General features: G+C 40.9%; 2 protein-coding genes across 3 annotated transcripts in view; both read right to left on the bottom strand.

Annotated features, from left to right (window-relative positions):
- Positions 1-5,938: 5,938 nt before the first annotated feature.
- MAPK14 (mitogen-activated protein kinase 14) overlaps positions 5,939-26,977 on the bottom strand; it is a 98,401-nt gene continuing 77,362 nt past the window's right edge. The window contains exons 9-12 of one of the 2 annotated variants that reach the window (XM_053603810.1): positions 18,759-18,838; positions 14,986-15,064; positions 9,060-9,233; positions 5,939-8,258 (exon numbers count right to left, since the gene is read on the bottom strand). In XM_053603810.1, coding sequence (XP_053459785.1) covers positions 8,191-8,258; positions 9,060-9,233; positions 14,986-15,064; positions 18,759-18,838 — 401 coding nt within the window. In that variant the 3' untranslated portion in view covers positions 5,939-8,190. Of the gene's footprint in view, positions 8,259-9,059; positions 9,234-14,985; positions 15,065-18,758; positions 18,839-23,378; positions 23,459-26,977 lie in introns of both variants that reach the window. The other variant, XM_053603809.1, reaches the window with a different exon arrangement.
- On the bottom strand, positions 9,246-14,103 carry LOC128594903 (acyl-CoA-binding protein-like). The gene has a single exon (XM_053603811.1). The coding sequence runs from the start codon at positions 9,975-9,977 to the stop codon at positions 9,636-9,638; it is 342 nt and encodes a 113-aa protein (XP_053459786.1). The 5' UTR covers positions 9,978-14,103; the 3' UTR covers positions 9,246-9,635.

The raw sequence follows: 26,977 nt of genomic DNA on the forward strand, positions 1-26,977 counted from the left end.
TGCAAGGCGGTAAACTGCCTAATATATAGGAGTTCAATGACATTAACTACTCTTCAGTAGGGAGGGAGGAAAAGGAGGGGAAAGGAGGACAGTAAGTTAGGTTTGTTCTTCAATGTGGAGGTTTTACTTCTTAGGGCCCCATATATCCTGTGAGTTGTGTATAGTCTATATGGGCAATTTGCAACAGGTGAACTTTGGAAATCTGTGGGGTCATTTTTGGTTGTCCCAATGACCAGGGGTATTGCTGATATTTACCACACAGGGGTTACTGCACTGAGTGGGATTCTCAACAAGAATTGCTTCATATCACAAACATCCTGCTGTTGAACATTCATGTAGTGAAAAACCCTATTTATGATGACCTGAGCCTAGACTGTAACTTGCTTTTACCTATAAAACACAGCTATTTTTTTGCATATTGATATACTTAAATTTCCCAGGATCACAACTGAATAAATTAAAAGACCGTATATTTTTTGAAATTTTACCAAGAACTGTATGTCAATTTCAGAAAAAAGTCATGACTGGCAGCCGTCATGGTACTGAGTTGCCAACACAACTGTATAGCCTGCATTACCCTCAGGTGACTCTAAGTATAGGTGCAAGTACCCAACTGCTTCAGTATGTCTGTTATGTGGCTATGCTTGAGCATTTACATATGGAAATGTTATATGTATTTTCCCTTTATGCATCATTTCTATTAGCTCATTATACGTTCTTTGAAATTGTATGCATGTTGATTATCTATGATTTTCACTTCAGGATTACAGAGGGAGGCTATAAAATATTTATGAAGCAAAGGGTGTTGGATCTGATAAGAGTTTAAAACTAATAATCAAGGCTGTGCCTTGTGGTTTTACATCTTTTTATCTTTTGCTGCAACTGACATTTGAAAGGTGGTGGTGTAATTTTTTTTTTTAAGTTACAAAATTAGGCTTAAGGTTACTTCCTCATTTAACATGTAGTAACTTCTAAACAAAGCACTTTCTCTAAACTGAACTAATCAAAGTTGGGGCACCTGTGACCCCAGCACATTGGGAGGCTGAGGCGGGAGGATCCCCTCTAATATAGCGAGACCCCCACCTCTATATAAAAAGAAAAATATGGGCGGCGCCTGTGGCTCAGTGAGTAGGGCGCCGGCCCCATATGCTGAGGGTGGCGGGTTCAAACCCGGCCCCGGCCAAACTGCAACAAAAAAATAGCCGGGCGTTGTGGCGGGTGCCTGTAGTTCCAGCTGCTCGGGAGACTGAGGCAAGAGAATTGTGTAAGCCCAAGAGTTAGAGGTTGCTGTGATCCGTGTGATGCCACGGCACTCTACCTGAGGGCGGTACAGTGAGACTCTGTCTCTACAAAAAAAAAAAAAAAAAAAGAAAAATAACCTGGCATGGTGGTACACAGCTATGGTCCCAGCTACTGGGGAGCCAGATGTGGGAGGATCACCTGAGCTCAGGAGTTCAAGGTTACAGTGAACTGTGATTGCACCACTACACTCCAGCCAGGGTGACAGAGTAAAACGCCATTAAAAACAAATAAAGATAGCCAGGCGTTGTGGTGGGCGCTTGTGGTCCCAGCTACTTGGGAGGCCAAGGCAAGAGAATCGCTTAAGCCCAGGAATTGGAGGTTGATGTGAGCGGTGATGCCACGGCACTCTACCCAGGGTGACAGCTTGAAGCTCTGTCTCAAAATAAATAAATAAAAATAAAGATAATCTTGTCTTATCTATTTAATTACTAGATTTTAACCAAAGAGTTTCTGGGCAAGGACAACTTAAGTCACTTAACATCCACCTCTGCTGTTTTTTTTCTTTTTTGAGAAATGAAACAGACTTCATCCAGTCCCAAACTTACTTTTTTTTTTTTTTGAGACAAGAGTCTCACTATGTAAGACTCTTTTGGTAGAGTGCTGTGGCGTCACAGCTCACAGCAACCTCAAATTCTTGGGCTTAAGTGATTCTCTTGCCTCAGCCTCCCAAGTAGCTGGGAATACAGGCACCTGCCACAACACCCAGCTATTTTTTCTTGCAGTTGTCATAGTTGTTTAGCTGGCCCGGGCCAGGTTTGAACCCGCCACCTTGGATGTATGTGGCTGGCACTGTAACCAATGTGCTATGGACACCAAGCCTAAAAAAAGCTTTCGAATTTGTACTTACCCTCTGAAATACCAAGCTGTGCCTTTAAGTTGGTTGGTTAAGTGTTAACATTTATTTTTTCAAGAGAAGAGGCTTTGGTATTCTGCAACACCAGGAGGGACAGTTTTAGATTTGTGCTTTTCAACCCTGAATGATTTGGCCCCTTAAGGGGCATTTAGCAACATCTGGAGACATTTCTGGCTGTCACAAGTGGAGGGAGAACGTGTGCTACTTACATCTAGTGGGCATAGGCCAGGGATGCTGCTCAACAATCTACAGTGAGGAGTTTCCACAACAAAGAATTACCTGGTCCTAAATGTCAATAGTGCCAAAATAGAAAAATCCTGCTTTAGGTCCTTAAAATATACCCTTCTACAGGGAAGAAACTACCAAGTCATCCCTGGTGGGTGGTGAATTCTGCTACAAAGTACTGATGGAGCTCTGTTTGCCAGGCCGCAATCTCTTTCCACCAAATGTTCTTTCGCCTTGAAAAGTTGGGCTCTACTCTTAGGAAAGCTGAAATTTGAGAATAAGTCCCCATGGTATAAAAACTTTAAAAATCTTTCTTATCATGGCCGGGTATGGTGGCTTGTATGTACCTGTAATCCTCGTGTTCTGGGAAGCCGAAATGGTGGATCACTTGAGCTCATGAGCTCAAGACCAGCCTGAACAAGAGTGAGACTCTGTCTCCACTAAAAAATAGGCAAACTAGACAGGTGTTGTGGCAGGCATCTATAGTCCCAGCTACTTGGGAGGTTGAGGCAAGAGGATCACTTAAGCCCAAGAATTTGAGGTTGCTGTGAGCTATGATGCCATAGCACTTTACCAAGGGTGACAAAGTGAGACTCTCTCAAAAAAACTAAATTTTCTCAACAACAAAAGTTTCTGATTAAGAAAAAAAGATATTGCATAAGAAAAGTAAACATTACAGAAATAGCACAAAAAGAGCCCACAATCCCACTTCCTAGAATTGGGCTGTGTTCCTTTAGGTCAGTGGTTCTCAACCTTCTTAATGCTGTAATGTATTTTCATTGTTAAAAAGGGGTCGCTACCATAGGTTGAGAACCGCTGCTCTGGGTTCTAGAGCCATATACTATCTATCATTAAGGGGGACAGTATATTACAGTGTGCCACTGTTTCTCCTTCATTTTTTTTTTTTTTTTTGAGACAGAGCCTCAAGCTGTTACCGTGGGTAGAGTGCTGTGGCATCACAGCTCACAGTAACCTCAAACTCTTGGGCTTAAGCGATTCTCTTGCCTCGGCCTCCCAAGTAACTGGGACTATAGGCGCCTGCACAACGCCCAGCCATTGTTTGGTTGTAGTTGTTGTTTGGCAGGCCCTGGTAGGGCTGGCACCCTAGCCGCTTGAGCTACAGGTGCTGATCCTGTTTCTCCTTCATAACGTATCTTGTGTATCTGTCCAAGCCTAGCTATCTGGTATTCCACTCTACAGATGGCCACCTTAATTTAAGCCCTTATTGATAAATTTGTGGTTTTGCTATTACAAAGAATGTGGCATTGAACAATCTTTTACTTTTTTGCTTGTGCAAGTGTGAGCTGATTACTTATAAAATCAGTCCCTCCTTGCTTCTTAAGCATCTGAATCCAGAGTATCCATCCTGTCCATTGTATTCTAGTCTTCTGTTAGTCTCTACAATAATCACAAATCTTGCAAATGATGGTGGATCTGATGAAGTTGATGAATAATCTAGAAAGCTGCTCAAATCTTAAGTCACTGAGCAATGTGGATCTGACAACCTCAGACCAATGAACAATAAAAAGGTGATAAGGTGATCACCAGTAATATTTATAAAAGAGGTTGAGTATCAAAAGTTTGAGAAGTTCTGGAAAAACTAACAAAGCCCTCAAATATTTTTGCAAAATTTCCCTCTATGATTAGGTTGCAAAAAATCAAATGAGAAGGATGTTCTGAGATACCAAATCAGTTTCACCTGAAAAACTTTTATTCTTTGTTCAAGAATATACATTTAAAATTATGAACATGCTTTTATAATTTTGTTCATTTTTGTGATTAAAGCCTCAACTGGACTTCCCTGATCCCTCCATCCCCACCAAATACTATAAAATTCTGGTCCCCATTTTAAGGGACCTTTCTCTGGTCACCTTAGGGGAACTTTCTCTGGTGTCAATTCTTGAGCTAAGCAGAGAATTGACTCGCTCAGAAGCCTAAGAGAAAGGCTGTGCTCTTGTCTGGTATATGAAGGCAAAATATTCCATGCAATAACTGTCTGATCCTTACAGGAGCTAAAGTACCCCATGTGACAACTGGGGCTCCTTTTTCTCACCCTGTTAAGTCACAACAGGAAAGAAGCCTGTTATTGGTCTGCCTTCTACCACTGCTATCATTTCATTCCCAGCTGCCAGCTGGGGACCAGCCAGTGTAGGACAAAGCCCATGCTGCAAGCTCTCAACATCCTCACAGGCTGGGCCTCACGATCTACTCTGGCACACCTGTCAGGTGTCATTTCTATGACACTGAGAAAGGAAGCATACAGCACAGTCCCTGAGAATTCAGCTGTGAGACCTCATGGCTCTTTAATCTCATGATGCCATTTAGTAATTCTGTTTGTTTGAGATAGCATCACCCTGTTGCCCAGGCTAGAGTACTGTGGCATCATCACAAGTCACAGCAACCTCAAACTTCTAGGTTCAAACAATCCTGCTTCAGCCTCCCAAGTAACTGGGACTACAGGTGCCCACCACAATGCCCAGCTACTTTTTCTATGTTTTAGTAGAGACAGGGTCTCGCTCTTGTTCAGGCTGGTCTTGAACTCCTGGGTTCAAGCTATCCTCCTAACTCAGCCTCCTAAGGCTGGATTACAGGTGTGAGCCATCATGCCTAGCCACAATTCCGTAGTTTTGAAGAGTATTTTCAAGGCCCATAGCTAGCTAAGACAGAACAGTCATAAAATACATTTGCTTAAAGGCTTATAAAAAATGTAAGCATATGTACATACCCAACCTTCTTTCTCTCTGGCAATTAATGGGAAAAAAAATACACTATGCATAGTCAAGAATGTCAAAGCTAAAAAGAACTTTATATTGTTGGTTTTATTTTTTTTTGGCCGGGACTGGGCTTGAACCCGCCACCTCCAGCATATGGAACCGGCACCCTACTCCTTTGAGCCACAGGCACCCCCTAAAAAGAACTTAAATATTAACAGATGAAGAAACTTAAGCCCTAGGCCAAGGGTCGGCAAACTGTTTCCAAATGGTAAACAGTTTACATTCTGTAGGTCCTATAACCTCTCTTGTGACTACAACTGTGTCACTGTAGTACAAAAGAAGCCACACACAATATATGAACAAATGAGTGTGGTCAAGTTCCGATAAAACTTTATTTATGAACATTGAAATTTGAATTTTACATTGCTTTTCACATGCTGCAAAAATACCATTCTTATTTTCTCTCTCCCAATCATCTAAAAATATAGAAAGCATTCTTAGCAGGCTACACAAAACAGGTGGTAAGTAGGGTTTTGCCCTTGGGCCACAGTTTGCTGACCCCTGCCCTAGCCCACTCCCACACCACGTGCAGTAACACAGACCCTACCATGTAATACCTTGTTTACCTGCTCTTTGCTTTACCCATTCACACCAAAGACTGGGTTCTCTTCACCAGAAAATGTACAACTAAGGAGCATTATAAACTTTCTAAATTTTAAGAGTAGTATTAAGATCTATGAGAAATATACGCCAGGCCACAGATGAAAGAACATGGATATAATGCCATAGTGTGCATTAAATAAAAGCAATCAAGGAAAAAGTATAATAAATTTGAGAAACTCACTAAATTTGAAAAATAGGCTTTATTTTAACCAGTGGTATTGTCTGACATCCTATATGGCATAACCGATGACAGCCAAGTTCATGAATACAAATAAAATAGCAGTTTCCCTCATTCTCTCCTTTGTTTTCTGTTCAGAGAAGTCAGGAGATGGGAGCATTATGCTCAGAAACCAAAGAGCTCTTCCAAGAGCCCCAGTTTAGAGTCCAGGCTCCTGGAGCAGGCAGTCTCCTAACACGTATGTGGCCACATGTGCAAAGACCTTTATTAAAAATATTCAGAGCAGTATTTCTATAGAAAACCACACTAGCATTGACAACCACACATGGCTGATAAAAGTCATCTTGCTCTGGATGGTGAGGATTTGAAGTGCATATAAAGAAGATGAGGCCTTTACATTCACTTTCCTTGAAAGAGGGGAGAATCCCCAGTGATGTGCTATCACCCTCAGCCTGCTTCCTTCCTTCTTGCTCCAGTTGATTCAGGGGTCCTACCCTGGCCTTCTGGAGTGCATGCATCACCGCACTGATAAAGAAATGGAAACATCTTGGCTCAAATACAAGATTTTGTCACACAGCCAACACTGGAAGCGGCTTTACACTTTCTTATGACACAAAAGACTTAAATACGTGGGCCCTCATGTAGCACTAAATACCTAAAATTCAGAAAATTATGAAAACAACTCTTCTCCACCCCTGAGGATATTTCACCTTTACAAAATTGAAAATACAAAATATTAAAATAATTTGCCCTTTCTCCCCATCAAAAGGAATCACATTCTCAAAAGGATTCCTACACTATATAAGATTCTGAAACAAAATTTATTTCTCCCCAAACCAAGAAGTCAATGTTAAGCTGCCAAGAGGAGTGGAAATGATACCTCATTTCTATTTTTTTTTCCTTTACATAACTACATGTAGAGAAAGATAGCAAAAGGAGTTTCTGGCTTCCCATGTTTATTTTTTACTTTTATTTTCAGTATTTCCTTAGCACTGATTAGTGGGAGAACAGAGAATAACTTGTTTTCCAAAGTTTGGGATATTCTTAAGGAAAAGCCCTGATCTTTCCCCTGATAGCTACCCTAAAACAGTTTGTTGGAAGATGGCAAGAATGAAAACACTGTACATCCATCTGTTCCATTTTTCATGGGTTTTCACTTCAAAAGCACCTGGAATATCAATTGTGTTCAACACAAAATAGCACTGGGGGCTAAAGAGAGGATGATGCCACTTGCCCATAACATCAGCTGAGGTGACACAGGATCTGAACTATCCAAGAAGTCTTCACTGGCAAACTTGCCTGGCACCAGGGCCTCCCGAAGAGAACAGGACAGGCAGCTGTGCATGCTCAAATAGCAAGACGTGCAGAACACATCCTCACTCTGCTAGAAATAAAGAGCACATAGGATGCACATTGGCAGCAAGGACCTGCTTCTGACCATTAGGGCCAATACTCATGAAACTCTGCACTGAAGGTGAGAGGTAAGCAGAGAAATGGCAACATCAGCTGGGGGTGAGGAGAGGGAGATGCACACAGAGGCATGCGCACACATGGCTGCCCAGCTACTCGGGGCCCACAGCAGCCGTTCAACAGCCCTGGCTCAGAACTTCAGCAGCTGTAATCTTTTAACTATCTACATTTTCTTCTCTCCTTTTAAGGCACAAACATATTTACAATTTCAAATATACCTGTCAAGTTCTGAGAACTGTATTAGGCAAGTTAACATAGGTTAGTGCAGAGGCCAGTTGGTCTTGGCTGTATGCACTGCTGAGGGTGTGAAGCAACCAGAAAGTGTGAGCCTTCTCTCTGCCACTGTGGGATGTGGGCAAGCCTACTCCCACTGTCAAGGTGGGGGTCACAGAAGCCAAAGTGGCAAAGCATGACTGAAATAGGGAACGTTCAATATTTTTTTACTTTGCATTTAACATTTTCCTAACAAGGCAGCTCTTATCTGCCTGAGCTGAGTCTCAAAATGAAGAACAAGTGGAGGCTGCCAAGGAGCATCTGCAATTCCATGTAAAGTCACTGTGATCATAGTTTACTCATATTCTCTCACCTTCCCACAAAGACAGATACACACATGTACATACACTAACACATACACACACACACACACACACACACACACACACACCCCTCTTCCACCATGAAGGAAATCTTCGTAACAAGAGGCACTTGAATGATATTTGGAGAGTTCCTATGAAAAGGCCTTCCCCTCACAGTGAAATGGGATCAACAGAACAGAAACCAGGTGTTCAGGACTCCATTTCTTCTTGGTCGAGGGGTGGTGGCACGAAACTGATGACTTCGTCATAGGTCAGGCCTAAAAATTGGGAAGGAAAAGTAAGATGTGAGAATTCAGATTATTCTCTTTGCTGGCAAGCACTATGACTTCTAAGCTCAAGAATCCTCCTATCCAGGATAGTGGTATAATGGGCTACTTCAAATAACTGCCACCTTATTAATTGTGTGTGATATTCTAATGGAACATGATTACACAGAAATTCAAGGATACATATTAAAAGAGTGCTTTTCTCATTTCTTTCATTATTTCCTCTTTAAAGCCCTCTGGAGAAAGTACTCAGAATAACAGAGCACTCTCACGGGGGCCAACACATAGTCCTGGCTTTGGAGACGTAACTGGAGTTCTGAACTTGTGTTTTATGTAAAGAATAGGATGAGACTGGACATAGGAGACATGGGTTCCATTTCTGGCTGTGTCCCCAACCAGATATGTAACAGATAAGATATAAATTCTCTTTGCCCTGGTTCTATCAATTGTAAAACTATAAAAAGTACAATATTTCCCTACTTATCTCAGATGTTGTAAATGCAAAAATTCTGAGAACCCCAAAGCTCTATGCATATTTGTGAGGGGCTATGCATAAAATCAGACCAGACATAAGCATCCAAAAGGTCCAAAAAGTGCCATCACTTACAACAGTTTCTATCAGAGGAGCACATTGATTCTGCATTAGCCACCACAACTGTAAGCTTTAGCAAGTTGGTTATAATCATTTAGTTTTTATTTTATTCTTCCCATTGCTTTTGGTTAGTGGTTCATCTAGGGAAGATTTTAAAATCTAAGTTCTCAAGCTAGATGTTAATTGACCTTAGGACTTACTTTTCCACTCATCTATGAGAAGGTCCCTGCTTTCAAAGGACTGATCATAAGGGTCGGCCACTGGCTCATCATCAGGATCATGGTACTGAGCAAAGTAGGCATGTGCAAGGGCTTGGGCTGCTGTAATTCTCTTATCTGAGTCCAATACAAGCATCTTCTCCAGCAAGTCAACAGCTGTTAATATTACACAGCCAGAGGAAAGAAGAAGAGTCAACAAAAATTATGCCTTATCAAGCAAACATAGTTTTTTTTTTTTTTAAGTAACAAATACACTTTTAATTCATCTCAGATAAAAACTACTTGGGGGGGGTGGACGGCACCTGTGGCTCAAGGAGTAGGGCACCAGCCCCATATACTGGAGGTGGTAGGTTCAAACCCAGCCCCAGCCAAAAAAAAAAAAAAAAACTACTTAGGGAAGGTCAGTAATCATTTTAGCCCCTAATCTGTTGGAGCTGTATCCGCAACAGCCTTGAGGAACTGGGTTAACTGGTTATTTTACATCATCCACAGTATTAGAAAAAACAAGGCATCATATCAGTTTAGGTTAACCACATGGCTGCAACCAAATCCAGTCTCTTATATTCCATATTTTTTCTTTAGCTCTTCGACTTCATTGATGTCAGCTTTCATCTTGTTAGTCCCAGGATCTTCCTTGTTAGTCCCTTTCAGCTCATTCCAGGCATCGCACTTGGCCTTGCCTTTGAAGCCCAACATCCCAGGCTGTTCTGTATTCACATCTCCCATAGTCGCTTGTTTGTAGTGGCTGCAGATGAACAGCATCTCATCATCTGCAGGCTTGGTCTTGAAGTGCTTAACCTCCTCTGCGGCTTTGTCAAACTCAGTCTGAGACTTGCTGGCAGGGTGGCAAAGATTCTTGGAACTGGCGTAGGAGGCAAGGAGCAGGAAGCGACAGCCCATAGTTTTGATTCTTCATACCCAAACAAAGAATTCTACTCCAAAATATATTTTTCTCCTTTATATGTGTATACATATTTTGTCTACTTTAAGTATACATTACTAAAAAAGAATTTTAAGAATAACTGGGATTTTATTTGAACAAACTTTTATGGAACAGCAATGTCGAACTGCTACCAAGTAGTCGAACTGTACCAAAATAGACTAATTGAGGGTTTTACATGATGATGAGGGCAAGATGTGGCATTTGGAATACAGAAAGTGAGAATATTTCACTATGAAAAATTTCAAATATATATAAAAATAATAGTAAAGTGAATACTCACAGGCCCCCATGCAGATTTAGCAATAAACAGTATATTTTTTTATTTGAATTGTTTTAAAGTAAAATTATGAACATGACATTTTACCCCCTAAAGATCTCGTACAAAGACATCTTCCAACATAATAATGCTATTATGATATCTGACAAATAATTTTTTTTGTTGCAGTTTGGCCGGGGCTGGGTTTGAACCCACCACCCTCGGCATATGGGGCCGGCGCCCTACTCACTGAGCCACAGGTGCCGCCTGACAAATAATTTTCAAATATCATTTAAAATACAGCTCATGTTAAAATTTCTCCTATTATTCTCCCATCCAAATACTAACCAATACTAATTCCGACCCTGCTTAGAAAATTTCTCCAATTATTCTATAGTTGTCTTTTAGAACTAGTGCCAGGATTCAATTATGGCCACCCATTTAATTTGATAAGGTTTCTTTAGTCTCTCTTAATTTAGAATAATTCTAATCCCCGTTTTTTCCTGATTTTGATCTGAAAAAACCCTCTAGTTGTCTTGAAAATACCCATCCTTAGGAACTGGTCTGACTGCTTCCGTGTGCTAGTATGTATCTATCTTGCTTTTCTCCATCCTCTCTACTTCCCCCAAACCAGATGTTAGATCTAAAACTTTGGTAAGAATCAGGTTAAACATTTTTGGCAAAAACATTTCATAGGTAATATTATGTACTTGACAGTGCATTAAGGCCATTTGTTCCATGATTAATGATGCTAAACTTGATCACTGGATTGTTTACGCTTTGCCCCAAGCAAGTTATCTGTGGGATATTTTGGTACCAAGTGATTATCAGTTCATTTTACTTCTGGCTTTTCACATCCATTGATTCTTTTTCCCCCAAAACAATTATTTCATTAGGGGGGGTTATAAAATGATGATTTTTCTATCTTTCAAATGAGGATGTTTTGAGTTTCAGCATGGTAATATTTGGGAAGTTTGCCATGAAATGTGCCATGACCATAGTTATCACTGTGGTGAAAAAGAAAGGCTTTGGAAATTTTGCTAATTCTTCCTTAAATGTGGAGGGTCTGGGGGATGAATAGTGGATAGCTTTCTGAAGAGATCTGCTGTGTACACTGGAGGCTATAAAAAACCTGTCTTGTGGGGCTACGAGCCAAGTACACCGAGTCACTCCACCCACTTGTCCTTTGGGAAGGTCTGAGACTAGGGCCGGGAAGCAGCCCTAACAGGGCTTTCATGAGTCTTGAGGAGGTGAGTTCCCGAGGGCGGGGGGCTCTGGGCAAGGTCAGACTGGGCGGGAGATGCTGTAGACCCCCCTTTCCACCCTGGGAGGGGCCGGCAGATGTTTCCTTAGCCAGAGCTTGGAACAGACTCATGGCCAGCCAAGTGAGTTCAATGGCTGAGATGAGGTATTCCGCATGGGACTTCATGACCTGATTCAGACTACTCTCCCCTGTCCTTTAATGAAAAAATGAAAAAACAAACAAACAAAAACCCCCAAATCCTATCTTGCAGCCTGAATTCCAAAGTAATCCAAAGAGGGATACAGAAACAAAATGAATATTTGTGTGTTGATTCAAGTTCATAAGTTTACACTTTTTTTTGAGACAGAGTCTTATCATGTTGTCCTCAGTAGAGTGCTGGGGTGTCACAGCTCACAGCAACCTCAAACTCTTGGGCTCAAGTGATTCTCCTGCCTTGACCTCCCAAACAGCTGGGACTACAGTGGCCCACCACAATGCCTGGCTATTTTTTGTTGCAGTTGTCATTGTTGGTTAGCTGGCCCGGGCTGGGTTGGAACCCACCAACTTCAGTGTATGTGGCTGGCGCTGTAACCACTGTGCTATGGGCACTGAGCCCATAAGTTTACACTTTAAAACAAAGTACTGGGAGAAATGCATGGATATATATTCTGATGGTACTCTCTTTTTAGAAAATGAAATCTTACTAGCTCTTTGTTTTATAATAGAACATGGGTTATATGAGCCTTTACCACCTCTAGGATAGAGTACCACTGTCCTTATAACCATAACTTTTATTTATTTATTTTTTGAGACAGTCTCATTATCTCACCCTTGGTAGAGTGCTGTGGCGTCACAGCTCACAGCAACCTCAAATTCTTGGGCTTAAATGATTCTCTTGCCTCAGCCTCCCAAGTAGCTGGGACTATAGGTGCCCACCACGATGCTCGGCTATTTTTTGTTTTGTTGCTGCAGTTTTTTAGCTGACCCGGGCCAGGTTTGAACCCTCCACCCTTGGTGTATGTGGCTGGTGCCATAACCACCGTACTACGGGTGCCGAACCTATAACCAATAACTTAATGAGGAATAAGGTCAGGGGTAAGAAAAAGATTCCTCAAGGATTTTGACCTTTATGTGCTGACATAAAGGGCAATTTAAGTTTTAATTCGTGTTTTGAAAATAGCAGTGAAATGAAGTTAGTGACTGAGAAAACAGAGATGTTAATATTTATATTGCTAGTGTACTCCTGTTCAGTTATTGTGTTGGGTGTGAGATCATAATCAGTAACACTGTGTTCTGTCTGCCAAGAAGGAGATTTTTTTATGACATTGTTTGGCAATGGGCTGTTAGCCTTGTTTACATTCCAAGTACAGCACTGAACACTAGATGGACTAAAGTCTCCATTCAACTCATTAGTAGTCTCCTTTGCAATGTAGTATCTAGTTCTTTAGACTGTTTAAAAAATGTCATGATTCTAGAGAATGGGGAACCTGTCAGGAAGTATGCAGCCTCAATAAGCTGCTGGGACACATACATTTCCCCTATCCAAAGAAAAACGAATTAACAAATTTTTTGCATCTATTAATAAGAAGTTAAGCATAAAATACCACCATGCCTAAAACTTAGGGCTGATAAGATGAAAAAAGTTCAAATAGAATGAAAGACGCCTGTGGCTCAGTGGGTAGGGTACCGACCCCATATACCGAGGGTGGCGGGTTCAAACCCAACCCTGGCCAAACTGCAACAAAAAAGTAGCCGGGCATTGTAGCGGGCGCCTGTAGTCCCAGCTACTCGGGAGGCTGAGGCAAGAGAATCGCCTAAGCCCAGGAGTTGGAGGTAGGTTTCTGTGAGCTGTGTGACACCATGGCACTCTACCGAGGGCAATAAAGTGAGAATGTCTCTACAAAAAAAAAAAAGAATGACAGACAAGAAAGCTATCAGCATACAACATATTTTCCCAACATCCTATGGTATGCAAAGTTCAAAGAGAGCTTCTCCTAGATCCTCATAGATCCTTGAACTACATAACACAGCTCAAATAAATTATAGAAAACCAATGAGAGCATGCTGGGGAAAATGAAAGCCTAAACCACTAACAATAGAATACTACATTCCTTTGATGAGTTTGTGGATTCATCCTTGGACATGAGAGTGACCCAGCTGAGATCTGACATACTCCCATCTCCAAGGCTGACATGAACTCACCCATAACTGCCTAATGCTTCAAAGAGCATGAATACCTCTGTTATTATAATAAGTATTTCAAAAGGTAAACCACCTAGCCCTCTACTTCTGAAGAGGTCATCATGGCTGTCAGCCCTCAAAAGGAAAATACTAAACCTGAAGCACAGCTGCTGGGACTCACGGCAGAGAGATGACCCACATAGATTTAAAGAAATACAGTGAGATTTGAAAATATGCTACTATTATATAATACAGTCTTTTAAAAAGTGAGAAGGCTAATTATACTAGTTATCATAGCATCACTCCCTTCCTGATTGTAGGGAGGTCTGGGTCTGAACCTTCTGTGTTTGTGTTAAACAGCACTGTTCACTGCACCTCCTAGGGTCAGGAAATTCCAGCCCCAAGCAAAACAGCCTCAGGGCCTGTTGAAACAGGGCCATATGAAGCACACATCAGTCCCCAGTTTGCAATAATTAAGCAACTTCTTTCTTAGCCAAGGCAATAAATATCTTCAGCTGCCACAGCCGCTTCCTTTTTTCTTTCTGCCACAATCATAGACAGCCAATGAGAGCACGCCTTCAACGATCCTGAAGTTGATGTGGCAGGAAGAAATACGGTGCACATTCTTTAAAGTCTGAGGTTAGCAAATTAGCTCCATAAAGAAGAGAAGATGGCTAAGCCTCTGAGGGGCAGAGGAGGAAAAAGGGAGGGGAAAAGTATGCGAGTGTGCAGGATTCACTGGGCAGCTACAGGCTGAGCAGAGCACCCTGCAGGGAGCTCCTGGGCGGGTCCTCTAAACACCCATCTGTCCTTCAGTTGTTTTTACCCTCAACTTGGGACACCATAAATCAGCAGCAGCAGTGAACAAGCCGCAGGCTTTCTTCTCTCTTTTTCCCTGCCTCTCTAATCTTTCCTCCCAACATTCCCATTACTTTCTTTCCTTTCTTCCATGAATCAGTCCAGAGGCTCCATCAAATGCTGTGATCATACAAATATATAAGCATATCATGTAATTTTTTTTTTTTTGTAGTTTTTGGCCGGGGCTGGGTTTAAACCTGCCACCTCCGGCATATGGGGCCAGTGCCCTACTCTGTTGAGCCACAGGTGCTCCCCTTATTATCATGTGATTTTTGAAAATCTGGCAATACAAACATAGATAATAAATCTTTCAAGATTTAATTAATGATACCCTATTTGGTCAAAAGGAAAACAAACTCTTCTTCAAATTTCTAATTTACGTCATAATCCAGTCAATATCCATGAGATGGGGATATGATCAACTTACCCAAAGGGTTGGCACCAATAAATACATTTGCAAAGTTCATCTTCGGCATCTGAGTCAAAGACTGAATATAGTTTCTTGCCTGTAAAAAGAAGAGTTTTCAGAATGATTTTGTTTAATAACATTATTGCCCTCACAGTGTTTGGTCCTGTTAAAGAACAACTGACAATGTTTATATTAACTCCAACGTTTATGACTATCTTAGACATTCATTTAAAGACTTACCTAAAGGGTTGATTGAAAATATGATTATCATATTTATTTATTCCTGCTATCTCTCACGGTTATATTTCAAGTGAATGAGAATGATTACCGATCAAGTTACCTTTCATTAGCTTTCTGTTCATAAGATCAGCAGTTTTAAAATGGAGGCAAGATATCTAAGATGTGTCCTTTCTGAGAAAGTTTTCCTAAACAGCTTAAAGTACAGAGGGGTTAGTATTCCTGAAGGATGTCTAGGACTAGCAGTCTTTTTTTTTTGGAGACAGAGTCTCAAGCTGGGTAGAGGGCCGTGGCATCACAGCTCACTGCAACCTTAAACTCTTGGGCTTAAGCGGTTCTCTTGCCTCAGACTCCAAAGTAGCTGGGACTACAGGTGCCCACCATAATGCCTGGCTATTTTTTGTGGTAGTTGTCATTGTGGTTTTGCTGGCCTGGGCCGGGTTCGAACCCACCACCCTCAGTGTATGTGGCCAGCACCTTACTCACTGAGCTATGGGCGCTGCCCAGGACCAGCAGTCTTGATGGTACCAACCTCAGTAGGTGCTTTTGGTACATCAATATTAATACTAAGACTTGCTAGCAAAGTAGTACTTCTAACAAAAAAGTAAACATAAGTTTAACATTTTCTAAGACACTCAAAAATATTTTAAAAGTATTAAAAACAATCTAATCAGGAGAATGAAGAATAGGGGATTAGAAGTTACATGGCCTAGCCAGAAATCTCTCCCTTATCACTTATAAGCAACATCTATGTTAGGATAGTCTCAGCTGGCACATCAATACTTCATCTATAAAATATTAATATTAAATAACAATATTTGGCTTGCCAAATCATATGGTTATTGTTGACACTTAGGCAAGATAAAACTCATGATGGCATCTCAAACTAAAATTCTGATATAAGTGAGATTTATATCACCAGCAAGCAGGTCATGCTGGTGGTAAGAAAGTTTTGAGACAGACTGTGTTAGGATACATTATTTCACTCCCAAGAAACACAGTTGACAGAATCCTTTCTGATTTCACCCATGCAAGTTTCAACTTGCTCAGCTTATTAGCCTTGCTAGGAGGGCTTCATTTGTTTCTGTCTGCATGGATTTGATGTCTCTTTTTCTTTCTTTCTTTCTTTTTTTTTTTTTGAGACAGAGCCTCAAGCTGTCACCCTGGGTAGAGTTCTGTGGCATCACAGCTCACAGCAACCTCAAACTCTTGGGCTCAAGTGATTCTCTTGCCTCAGCCTCCCAAGTAGCTGGGACTACAGGCACCTGCCACAATGCCTGGCTATTTTTTTTTTTTTGCAGTTTTTGGCCAGGGCTGGGTTTGAACCCACCACCTGCAACCATACGGGGCCAGGGCCCTACTCCTTTGAGCCACGGGCGCCGCCAACGCCTGGCTGTTTTTTGGTTGTAGTTGTCATTATTGATTGGTGGACCCAGGCTGGATTTGAACCTGCCAGCTCTGGTGTACATGGCTGGCACCTTAGCCGCTTGAGCTACAGGCGCAGAGCCTTCTTTTTCTTTTGTTTTTGAGACAGAGTCTTATTTTGTCGCCCTCAGTAGAGTGCCATGGCATCACAGCTCACAGCAACCTCAAACTGATGGGCTCAAGTGATTCTCTTCCCTCAGCCTCCCGAGTAGCTGGGACTACAGGTGCCCGCCACAATGCCCTGCTATTTTTAGGGATGAGGTCCTGCTCTGGCTCAAGCTGGTCTCGAACTGGTGAGCTCAGGTGATCCACCCACCTTGGCTTCCCAGAGTGCTAGGATTACAGGCCCTAGCCACAGTGCCCTGCCTGATTTTATGTTTCATGATTTTTGTGTATCACAATACTTTCGGAATGACCTACATATAGTTGTTAAAAGTTCAGTCTTTGGAACTGGCCAGCCTTGGGTTTGAATCTTGACTTTATTACTCTGGGTAAGTTACTTATTATTCCTTTGAATACTTGGGTTCCTCATCTGTAAAATGGGACTAATCACAATGCCTACCTCATAGGGTTGGAGTGAAAATTAGATATAATGGAGTACTTTCTTAGCACAGTATTTGGTTCCAAGTAGGAGCTCAATAAACATCATCTACTATCACTGTCACCTTTAGAAAGGTAAGTCTGCTTTCTATCTTAACCACCTCTTTAGAATTCCTGTTTTAATACAGTTCCACAGTAAAGATGTAGATGTATATTTATGGATCTACCTACACAAATACATATAAAGTTATAAAAAGTTCTGGTTGCTGGAGTGAATTAGGGAGGTCTGCTTTGAAAAGTAGTTGAGATTCTTTCTGATTTATTTATTTTTAAATTAAATCATGTAATGCATTTATGGGGTACAATGTGCTGATTTCATATACAATTTGGAATGCTTACATCGTACTGGTTAATATATCCCTCACCTTCTTTACTTAATTATTGTGTTAAGACACTTATACTCTATACTTAATAGATCCGACATGTACCCTTGCAATACGCACCATAGGTGTGACTCTTCCTGATTTAAAAAGAAAAGTCTACACTCTGGTTTCTCTTCAGATGGCATAAATCTTTTGCCTTTTACTAAAAAGAAAGGTCTAGGCTGTAATGTACACATGGCTGTAATCCCTTTCTGTTTGAACATATAAATAAATGGATGAAAGGAAACAGAGGTAAGAGAGAACTGCTTCATCCATAGAATGGTCACCCCACTTTTAGTAAAGATAAATAAAAAGAATACCTGAATATAGCTGAACCAGAAACAAAGCTGCTAAGAAGGGCCAACCTGGTCCCCCAAATAATTAAGGATACCTTAGAAAGAAGAGCCCTAATCACCTCAGAATAATAACACAAGAGTTAATCTAGCCAAGTGGTCATATTTATTTTACTCTAAACATAGTACTTGAAAAACTATAGCTGGATATTTTATAGCTTTTTTTTTAAATGAAGAATCCTCTTTTGGGGCTGGGCATGGTGGCTCACGCCTATAATCCCTAGCACTTAGGAGGCCGAGGCAGGTGGATTGCCTGAGCTCATGGGTTCAAGACCAGCCTGAGCCAGAGTGAGACTTCGTCTCTAAAAGTAGCTGAGTGTGTGGTGGGAGCCTGTGGCAAAAGAATTGCTTAAGCCCAAGAGTTTGAGGTTGCTGTGAGCTACGACACCATGGTACTCTGAGGGCGACAAAATGAAATTCTGTCTCAAAAAAAAAAAAAAAGAAAAAAGAAATGGACTTGAGGTAACTACATCTCTGACCAAGGTCATCAGAGGGCAGACTACCCTAGCTACAGGCGTAGTTCCTAGAAAGAAAGAGGCAGCCACATGAACGTTAAATTCACAGAACCAAATATAAAAGTAACATCATTTTGTGTTTACAAACCTATAAATTATAGTATTCTCGATCTCACAGGACTGGATGACATTTTATCCCCGATCTTGCAACAGAACACAGGCAGTTATTGCCTCAGTAGCCCTCAAGGCACAGGCAAGCATTCAGTGATATTAAAAACTGTTGTCAGGTATACGGTAGCAATAAAATGAGACTGGGACTTTCTGAATTAGACATCCCTGCACAGTCTGTTTGTTCTCACCTCATGGCTTGGCATCCTGTTAATGAGATAAGCAGGGGGTGTCCCCGTCAGACGCATAATCTGCTGAAGCTGGTTAATATCTTAGATGCCTAGTCAAGGGCGTTATTAAACATACAGTGAAAAAAATAACTTTCAAGTTGAATTTTTAAAAAGGTCAACAAAATTCACGCCAAAACTAAAAACCTTCTCCCCACCCACCCAAGAGCCCCAAGCCTGTATGTTAAAGTATACTTCTGTAATTGGCATGAATTATTAGGCATGTAGCCACTGACTGTCTATGCGGGTTAAGACAAGTTGATTTTCTTTGGTTGTAGCATGATCTTTAACATTAAATATTTAAAGTTCCCTGGAAATAGACCACCCCTTGATTCAGGATGCCAGCCAGAGAACTATTTTGGTACTGATGGCCAAAATCTGTTTGCCCATGGGGTAAATACAGATGATTTAAAAATTCTGACTCAACTTTAAACAAAATAACATATCCAACATATCCATTCAGAGAAGAGACTAAACTTTTGTGGCCCGGCTTCTCTAAGGTACCACCCCTCCAAATTAAGACACCATGCCTGTGGGTGGATAAGCAATGCTAAATTTCAAAGACATTAGTAGTGGTACATTTAAAATACTTGGTACAAACACAAACTGGTAAATGAAGAAAGGAGACACAGGGAGAGAGTTAGAGGCTAATGGCAAAGGCAACGCAGAAGTTACAGGCCACTGACAGTATTATTATGGCCTGCCACAACGATTTCTCTACAACTCCCTTTAACAAGAGACTAAATTCACTTAACAAACAGCTAGAAGGAAGTTTTCAAAATACTGCCATTACCAGACAAGGTCAAAACTCCAAGGTTTTCCAAATGTACAAGCACAAATGGATGTTGTAATCCAAATTTCTCTTTTAACTGTTCAATGTTAACAAAATTCCCCCTTTTCTAAAATATGAGAACTATCAGTCTATCATGTGTTCCTAAGAAAAGCAGAAGTGGTAGCCTTCTTAAAATCCTCAACATAATTCAGTAATTACCTTTTCTAGTCTCTTCTTTTTAACTATCAATCAATTCCTTCTTTCAGTAGAAACATCATTTTCAATGAGCACCATGGCCAAGTAATTTCACTTCTTTGTGACTTCTCTGAAGAATTCTCTGAACTGAACTCCCTAGTAGTCAGATTACTTAGCAGTAATCTATTTAATGCATGTTAAAGGTTGGCCCTGGGGTAAGAGGCTGGGGCAACCAGTTCCTCCCCGCCTTTCATGCTCCCTAAGCCAGAGATAGAGGCCAGCAAATCGAAGAGGTCATATAAAGTTCTTTTAATAATATGACAACAGAGTTAAGATTTACCTTTAACATGTTAACATTTACCTTTAACATGTAAAATGGTACTTTGCATACCAAAAGAAGTAACAAAAAGGGATTACAAAGTCAACCAGCAAAGGGCAGAATACCAGTTGGGTTTAAAAATGTTAAAAATCCTGTCCCATCTGCCTTAAATTCTGTGAATAATAACCTGGGCAGTACATTTTATTTTTCTGTCTCCTTTAGTCAAATATGGCCTTCCTGTCAAGAGGTTAGGAAGATGGTTATTTCTAGAAAAAAGAAGTGAGAATGAACTAGGCTTCTGTTTTCTTAATATGATTTTTTTGTACTTTTACTAATTGCTACCATAGGTACTGTGATATAAACCAAATAAATTCACTATCATTAGGCCTCCATCATGATCCATTTATCCTCTTTCCTATGCAATCCTAGCATGTTCTCCATTCATTACTGCCTTCTCTTACTTAGAACATCCTATTACTTATTGAGTGAATTTCTTTCTAAGTGGGGCGGGCACCACAGTGCTCTTCAGAAGTAATGAAAATAGCTGTTGGCTTTCTGTTTACTACTTTCCTTCCCTAATACCTTTTCTTTTTCACTTTTTAAAGAATAATTTTACTCACCTGTGTCTTTGTCACTTTTCCATTCTGTACTTCATACACCATGTGCTTTTAAGATAAACAGGTGTCACTAACATCAAATCAAGCTTATTTACCTTTTAGAATGTTTAAACTACTTTTGTCTACTCACCACAATTATGTAGGAAAAAAATCCTTTCTTATTCCTACACTCAAAACCAATATTATTTAAGTTCTGTATTCTGGTACTCAATTTCATTGTGCCCAATGTTACAGTAGAGCTGTTGAAATGTATGATGTACACACAGTGTTGTTTCTTTCTTTCTTTCTTTTTTTATTTTGAGACAGGCTACAGTACAATGACAATCATCACAGTTCACTGCAACCTCCAACTCCTGGGCTCATGTTATCCTCCTTGCCTTGGCTTCCCAAGTAGTGGGTGTTAAGGACCGAAAATGAGAAATTATTCCGAGACATGAACAGAAGGAATCAGAGTCCAGCACTCATTCCTTCCTGGGCGGGACATTTCTTTTGGGGCAGATCCTTATCAGCAGGGATCACCACACCCTGGCATGGGCCACCGCACCCAGCTAATTCTTATTCATTTTTTGTAGAGATGAGGTCTCACTATTGCCCAGGCTGATCTCAAACTCCTGTCCTCAAGCAATCTTCCTGCCTATGGTTCTGAAAGTATTAGGATTACAGGCATGAGCCATAGCACCCAGCCCAGAATTATTGTTTCACTCTGTCTGTTACAATCTCTGTGACTAATAGCATGTTTTCTATAGGTCAGCTGGTTGGGAATAGAAGAGGGGACTGAAAAGGAGTTGCTAGCAGTCATTCCCAGAAAGGAAAGGGATTTCCTACCTGGGTCTCATTAGCACTATTCATTAATTAACTGAGCTTCTTCCCAGCCCTCCCACTGCCTCCAATGTCCTCTTATTAGCCAATCTTTCTAAGCAAATGCATTTTTAAAAAAGTACTGTCCTTTTTAACTATCATCTGATACGTTTTTTGGTTCAGCTTCTAATCCAGCTTCTTCATATCATAAAGTAAAAGAAAATGCTTCTTCAACTTGACACTGTAGTCAGTAATTTTGACAATTACCTTTTTTTTTTTTTTTTAGAGTCAGAGACTCACTTTGTTGCCCTCGGTAAAGTGCTGTGGCGTCACAGCTCACAGCAACCTCAAACTCTTGGGCTTAGGTGATTCTCTTGCGTCAGCCTCCCAAGTAGCTGGGACTACAGGAGCCTGCCACAATGCCTGGCTATTTTTTTGTTGCAATTTAGCCGGGGCCAGGTTCGAACCCGCCACCCTCGGTATATGGGGCTGGTGCCCTACTCACTGAGCCACAGGTGCTGCCCTGACAATGACTTTCAAAACAATGTGTAATCACATTAGATTACAGTTTTAGATCATCTTACCAGAGCATCTGAGATCTATTCTTAGCTCTGTCTTTCTGTGCTTTTCCTTATCTTAAGTAAATGAAATAACATGAAATAGGACCAGCATACCATTTTAGGTCCCTTGGAGTGGAAATCCAGCAATATACTGGGCTTCATGGTAACTGGCCTTTAAAGAAATGCACCATTCACAGGGTGCCTATAAAGTTCGTGCCTTTAAAATAGTCGGCTATTTTAAAATGCACACGAACTTTATGGACACCCTATATATATATATATATCAGATGATGGTATTTATTTTGTCAGAAGATGACAAACAGCTCAAACTCACCTGCTCATGCCTGCCTCCAACTACCAAGCATTCCTCCCAATTGGGCAAAGGTCCCTTTGGTCAGTAATGTTGGGAGGAGAATCCAGGAACACACAACTGGAGCTTGGCTCCATGGTCTTTTTTCCTTTTACCCAACTGCCTAGTGCCAGATAGAGGAGAAAAGGTGGAAAAGCCAGGCTTTCATGGCTTCTCTCATGCCTCTGGCTCAAAAAAATCACCAACAGCAGGAAATCATAGTCAAAGAAAGCCAGAGTCACATTTTCAAGGCTTCTGTCTAAATCCCTGCAGGAAAGCATTAGCTCCAAAGTCTTTTCTCAAGTTATTCAACTTATAAAGGAAGGCTAAGGGAAGAATTTATAACCTCACTCCTATGGTTCTGAGGTATCAGGAGTGAAGGTGTTTCCTCTGAGTAGTGTGGGGATGGGGTAGAAAGGTACCTCTGTTGGGAACAGATACCTTACATAGGATATGTGACTTGTCTGTTCTTAAACAATAACGAGTAACCTCTGGAAAAGGGTAATAGCATGCAGACAATGCCCATTTCATTCCTTCAGTGAAGTTAGATTATTAAATGGTGAAGCTCATGCTCTGAGAACAAATACTATAAAAAGTGAAAAGAGTTCTTAAGTTCACGTGAAACTCTAAAGATGAAATCCGGGCTTGAGAATGGAGACACAATTTCTCTTAATCTCTTGGAATGAATTTGAATTTCAAATCTTATTGTTTTACTGGGATTCTACTGCCCAACAGAGGATCCCGTGATCTAAGTCCCCAGATAAAGAGAAAGCAAAACACTCACACATGCAAGCAGGCACATGGGCATTCACGCACGGGCACACACACACACACTCTCAAGTCTCACCATGGAAGTCAGCACACAAAGGGCATGCATGCTTACAAACACACACGGGTCAAAATACAGACTGATAGAAGGCAAGTGGCAGAAGCTCCCAGCAGGGCAGATAATTACAATCAAAGTATCAACTCACAGACTCTGAGGAGATTTTCTTCAAAAGCTCAGCCCCTGGGGTTCCAACGAGTCTTAAAATGAGCTTCAACTGATCAATATCTAATGATGGACCATAAAGGAAAATGTTGGGACAAAATAAAAGTGGAAAACAAATAATAACAAACAAAACAAAAACAAACCAAATATCCCAAGAACAAAAATTAGAAATCCCAAACCTAGCTAACATGATGAATCCATCCATCTAGGTCAAGGCTTCCAGAAGATGGCCTTTTCAAGTAGGATATGCTCCTCCTGTACAAAGATTCAAAATGCTTCCACACACATCTCCGATTTATGTTTATTTTGTGCACCTGTCACATATCAGTATAGTGAAACAACTTTAGCTGGGTACTTAGCTGCCAGACAACAGACGAAAACACAAAAGCTTCATTCAGTCCAGGTACTCAGTCTATACCTCCTTACCTGCCATCTAAGCATGAGGAGCCAATCAAGCAAAAAGCACTGGTAGTCAGAGGGCCACAAAGAAGAAAAAAACAGCAGAGCTTAGTAACTAGGGATGTACATGTCTGTTTGTGAGTATTTCCCTATGGCTTGACCTAAAGAACTTGTGATATGACAGTGGGAGATCTGCTAAGATCCCAAAGCCTAAGTGTGTCCTCTAGAAAACCTTTCTCATACTAGTCGTTGGAGGCAGAGAACAGGGAGCAAGAGTTGGCCAGCAGAGGGCACTCTGCCACTGCATGTTCTTTCAGGAAAGCTGTAATAAAGAAAAACATAGGAAGTTTCAACCTTACAAATGCAAAATGGATATAGAATGCTTAACAAACTTCACACATCCTAAAGACTCTAAATAACAGACCACAATGTCCAAACCTTTATTCTAGTAGCCAACACTTCAATATATACTCAGATGTATGTATGTCTATTAATCAGAAGACAAAAATTTCCATTTGTTCTAATTGCTTTTGGTCTTAACCTAAAAAGGAAGTTAAAAAGAGAGAAAAAAGGCTCGGTGCCCTTAGCATAGTGGTTACAGCGCCAGCCACATATACCGAAGGTGGCGAGTTTGAACCCGGCCCGGGCCACCTAAACAACTGCAACAATAAAAAAAAAATAGCCGGGCATTGTGGTGGGCACCTGTAGTCCCAGCTACTTGGTAATCATGTAAGCCCAAGAGTTGGAGTTTGCTGTGAGCTGTGACATCACAGCACTCTACTGAGGGTGACATAGTAAGACTCTGTCTCAAAAAAAAGAGAGAGATAGAAAGAGAGAAAATGTTCTAAAACAGTTTATAATTTTGTCTATGAGAATTCGAATAGTTTATCCATTATACTGACACTTGGGGAGGGGAGTAAGGAAGGATGACTGTCTTCTGACACCTGTCATGTCTGACCCCTGTCAGGTTTTTTACTATAATACTTCAAGTCTCAACTTCAACTTTACCTCCTAGGAGAGGTCTTCCCCAACACTCTACACAAATTAACACCCCACTCCCTGTTCTTTCTCTCAGGATCAAGCTTGATAGCATCGCAGTGCTTATCACAATCTAGAATTTGCTTACTGTCCGTCACCTCTACTGATCTGTATCTCTAGGAGGGCAGGGGCCATTCTGCCTGTTCAACACTTATCTCCAGTGCTTAGCCTAATATCTGGCATATGGCCCTTGAAATATTTGAGGAAAGGGTAGAGTAGGATGAAGAGAAAAGATTTCTGTGCATAATTAAATATATAAAGGCAATACAGTATAACTTAAAAATAATGCCCTCTGCAAGGCACAGTAGCCTAATTACAGGAATTACTTATGCAGTAATATGATTGGCATCTAGTCACTTTTTTTTCAGATATGAAACTGGCTTAAATGAAAGAATATTCTAGACAGGAGTCAGCAAATCCCAGCCACTACCTATTTTAAAAATGGTTTTATTACAGCACTGCCCATTCATTTGTGTACTATCTATCCTTGCTTTTACACTACAACAAGCAGAGTTACATAGAGTTACATAGAAACCATAATTCCTAAGGCCTAAAATATTTAATAGTTGGCCTTTTAAGAAAAGCTGTGCTGAATCCCACCCTAGACTCAAACAATTTGTATTCTACACAAAACAAAGATAAATTAGATTACCAAGTCCACTCACTTAAGTTATTTCTAAATTAAGAATAACAAGGAATTTTGTCCTCTACAAATGGCAAAAATCTGTGTTCTAAAAGTTAAAATTTTGATACTGGTTTCTTAGTTTAAGGTATTAACAAAGAAAAAAAAACATGTTTAAGGGGACAGAGCAAAAGTGGGAGTAGGATGGATACTATTTTTCTCTAAAATAACCATATTAATTATATTATAATAGCAATCATAAAAGTCTTCTTCGATCACTTAAAATGATTCAAATTTTAAAAAATTTAGTTCTGGGCCAGGCGCAGGTGGGCAGATTATCTGAGCTCAGGAGTTTGAGACCAGCCTGAGCAAAAGTGAGACCCCGTCTCTAAAAAGCTGGGTGTTGTGGCAGGTGCCTGTAGTCTCTGTTACTTGGGAGGCTGAGGCAAGAGAATTGCTTGAGTCTGAGAGGTTGCTGTGAGCTCTAAGACAGTCTATAAGGGGTGACAAAGTGAGACTCTGTCTTAAAAAAAAAAAGAAAAGAAAAATAAAGTAAACAAAAATTTAGTTCCTACAGGGCCTGGTGGCTCATGCTTGTAATTCTAGCACTCTGGGAGGCTGAGGTAAGTGGATTGCCTGAGCTCACAGATTTGAGACTAGCCTGAGCATGAGTGAGACTCCCATCTCTAAAAATAGCTGGGCCTTGTGGTGGGCGCCTATAGTTCCTGCTACCTGAATTGCTTGAGCCCAAGAGTTTGAGGTTGCTGTGAGGTGTGACACCAAGGCACTGTACTGAGGGCGACAAGTGAGACTGTCTCAAAATAAATAAATAAATAAATAAAAATTTACTTCCCTCACACCCACCCTCTTCAGAATCATATTTAACTGTGTAGTTACCACAAAATAAAGCATATCATATATAAGAAAAACTAGACTACTTCAATTCTCAAATAGGTGGTTTTACAATACATGCATCAAAACTAATCTCTGAAATAAAGCTGAGATTGGTACTCTCATTCAAGAGACTTTTTTTCTTTTTTCTTTTTTTTTTTTGTAGAGACAGAGTCTCACGGTACCACCCTCGGGTAGAGTGCCGTGGTGTCACACGGCTCACAGCAACCTCCAACTCTTGGGCTTACGCGATTCTCTTGCCTCAGCCTCCCGAGTAGCTGGGACTACAGGCGCCCGCCACAACGCCCGGCTATTTTGTTGTTGTTGTTGCAGTTTGGCCGGGGCTGGGTTTGAACCCGCCACCCTCGGCATATGGGGCCGGCGCCCTACTCACTGAGCCACAGGAACCGCCAGAGACTTTTTTTCTAATTACTTAAAATGAGAGTTAAATTTTATACTCAAAGACGACTCTGAACTGCGGAGTCATCATACCTATCTAAAGAACATGCAGCTCTCACTAGTCATAGTGGCTTATGACATCAACGAGCTGGAAGACTCCACGTCTTTCTCCCCTTGGGCCCATATCAAATAATCTCAGGCCTAAAGAATCAAGCCCTAACCCCCAATTTCAC

The sequence above is a fragment of the Nycticebus coucang genome, chromosome 9 (assembly GCF_027406575.1).
Source record: "Nycticebus coucang isolate mNycCou1 chromosome 9, mNycCou1.pri, whole genome shotgun sequence".
NCBI lineage: Eukaryota > Metazoa > Chordata > Mammalia > Primates > Lorisidae > Nycticebus > Nycticebus coucang.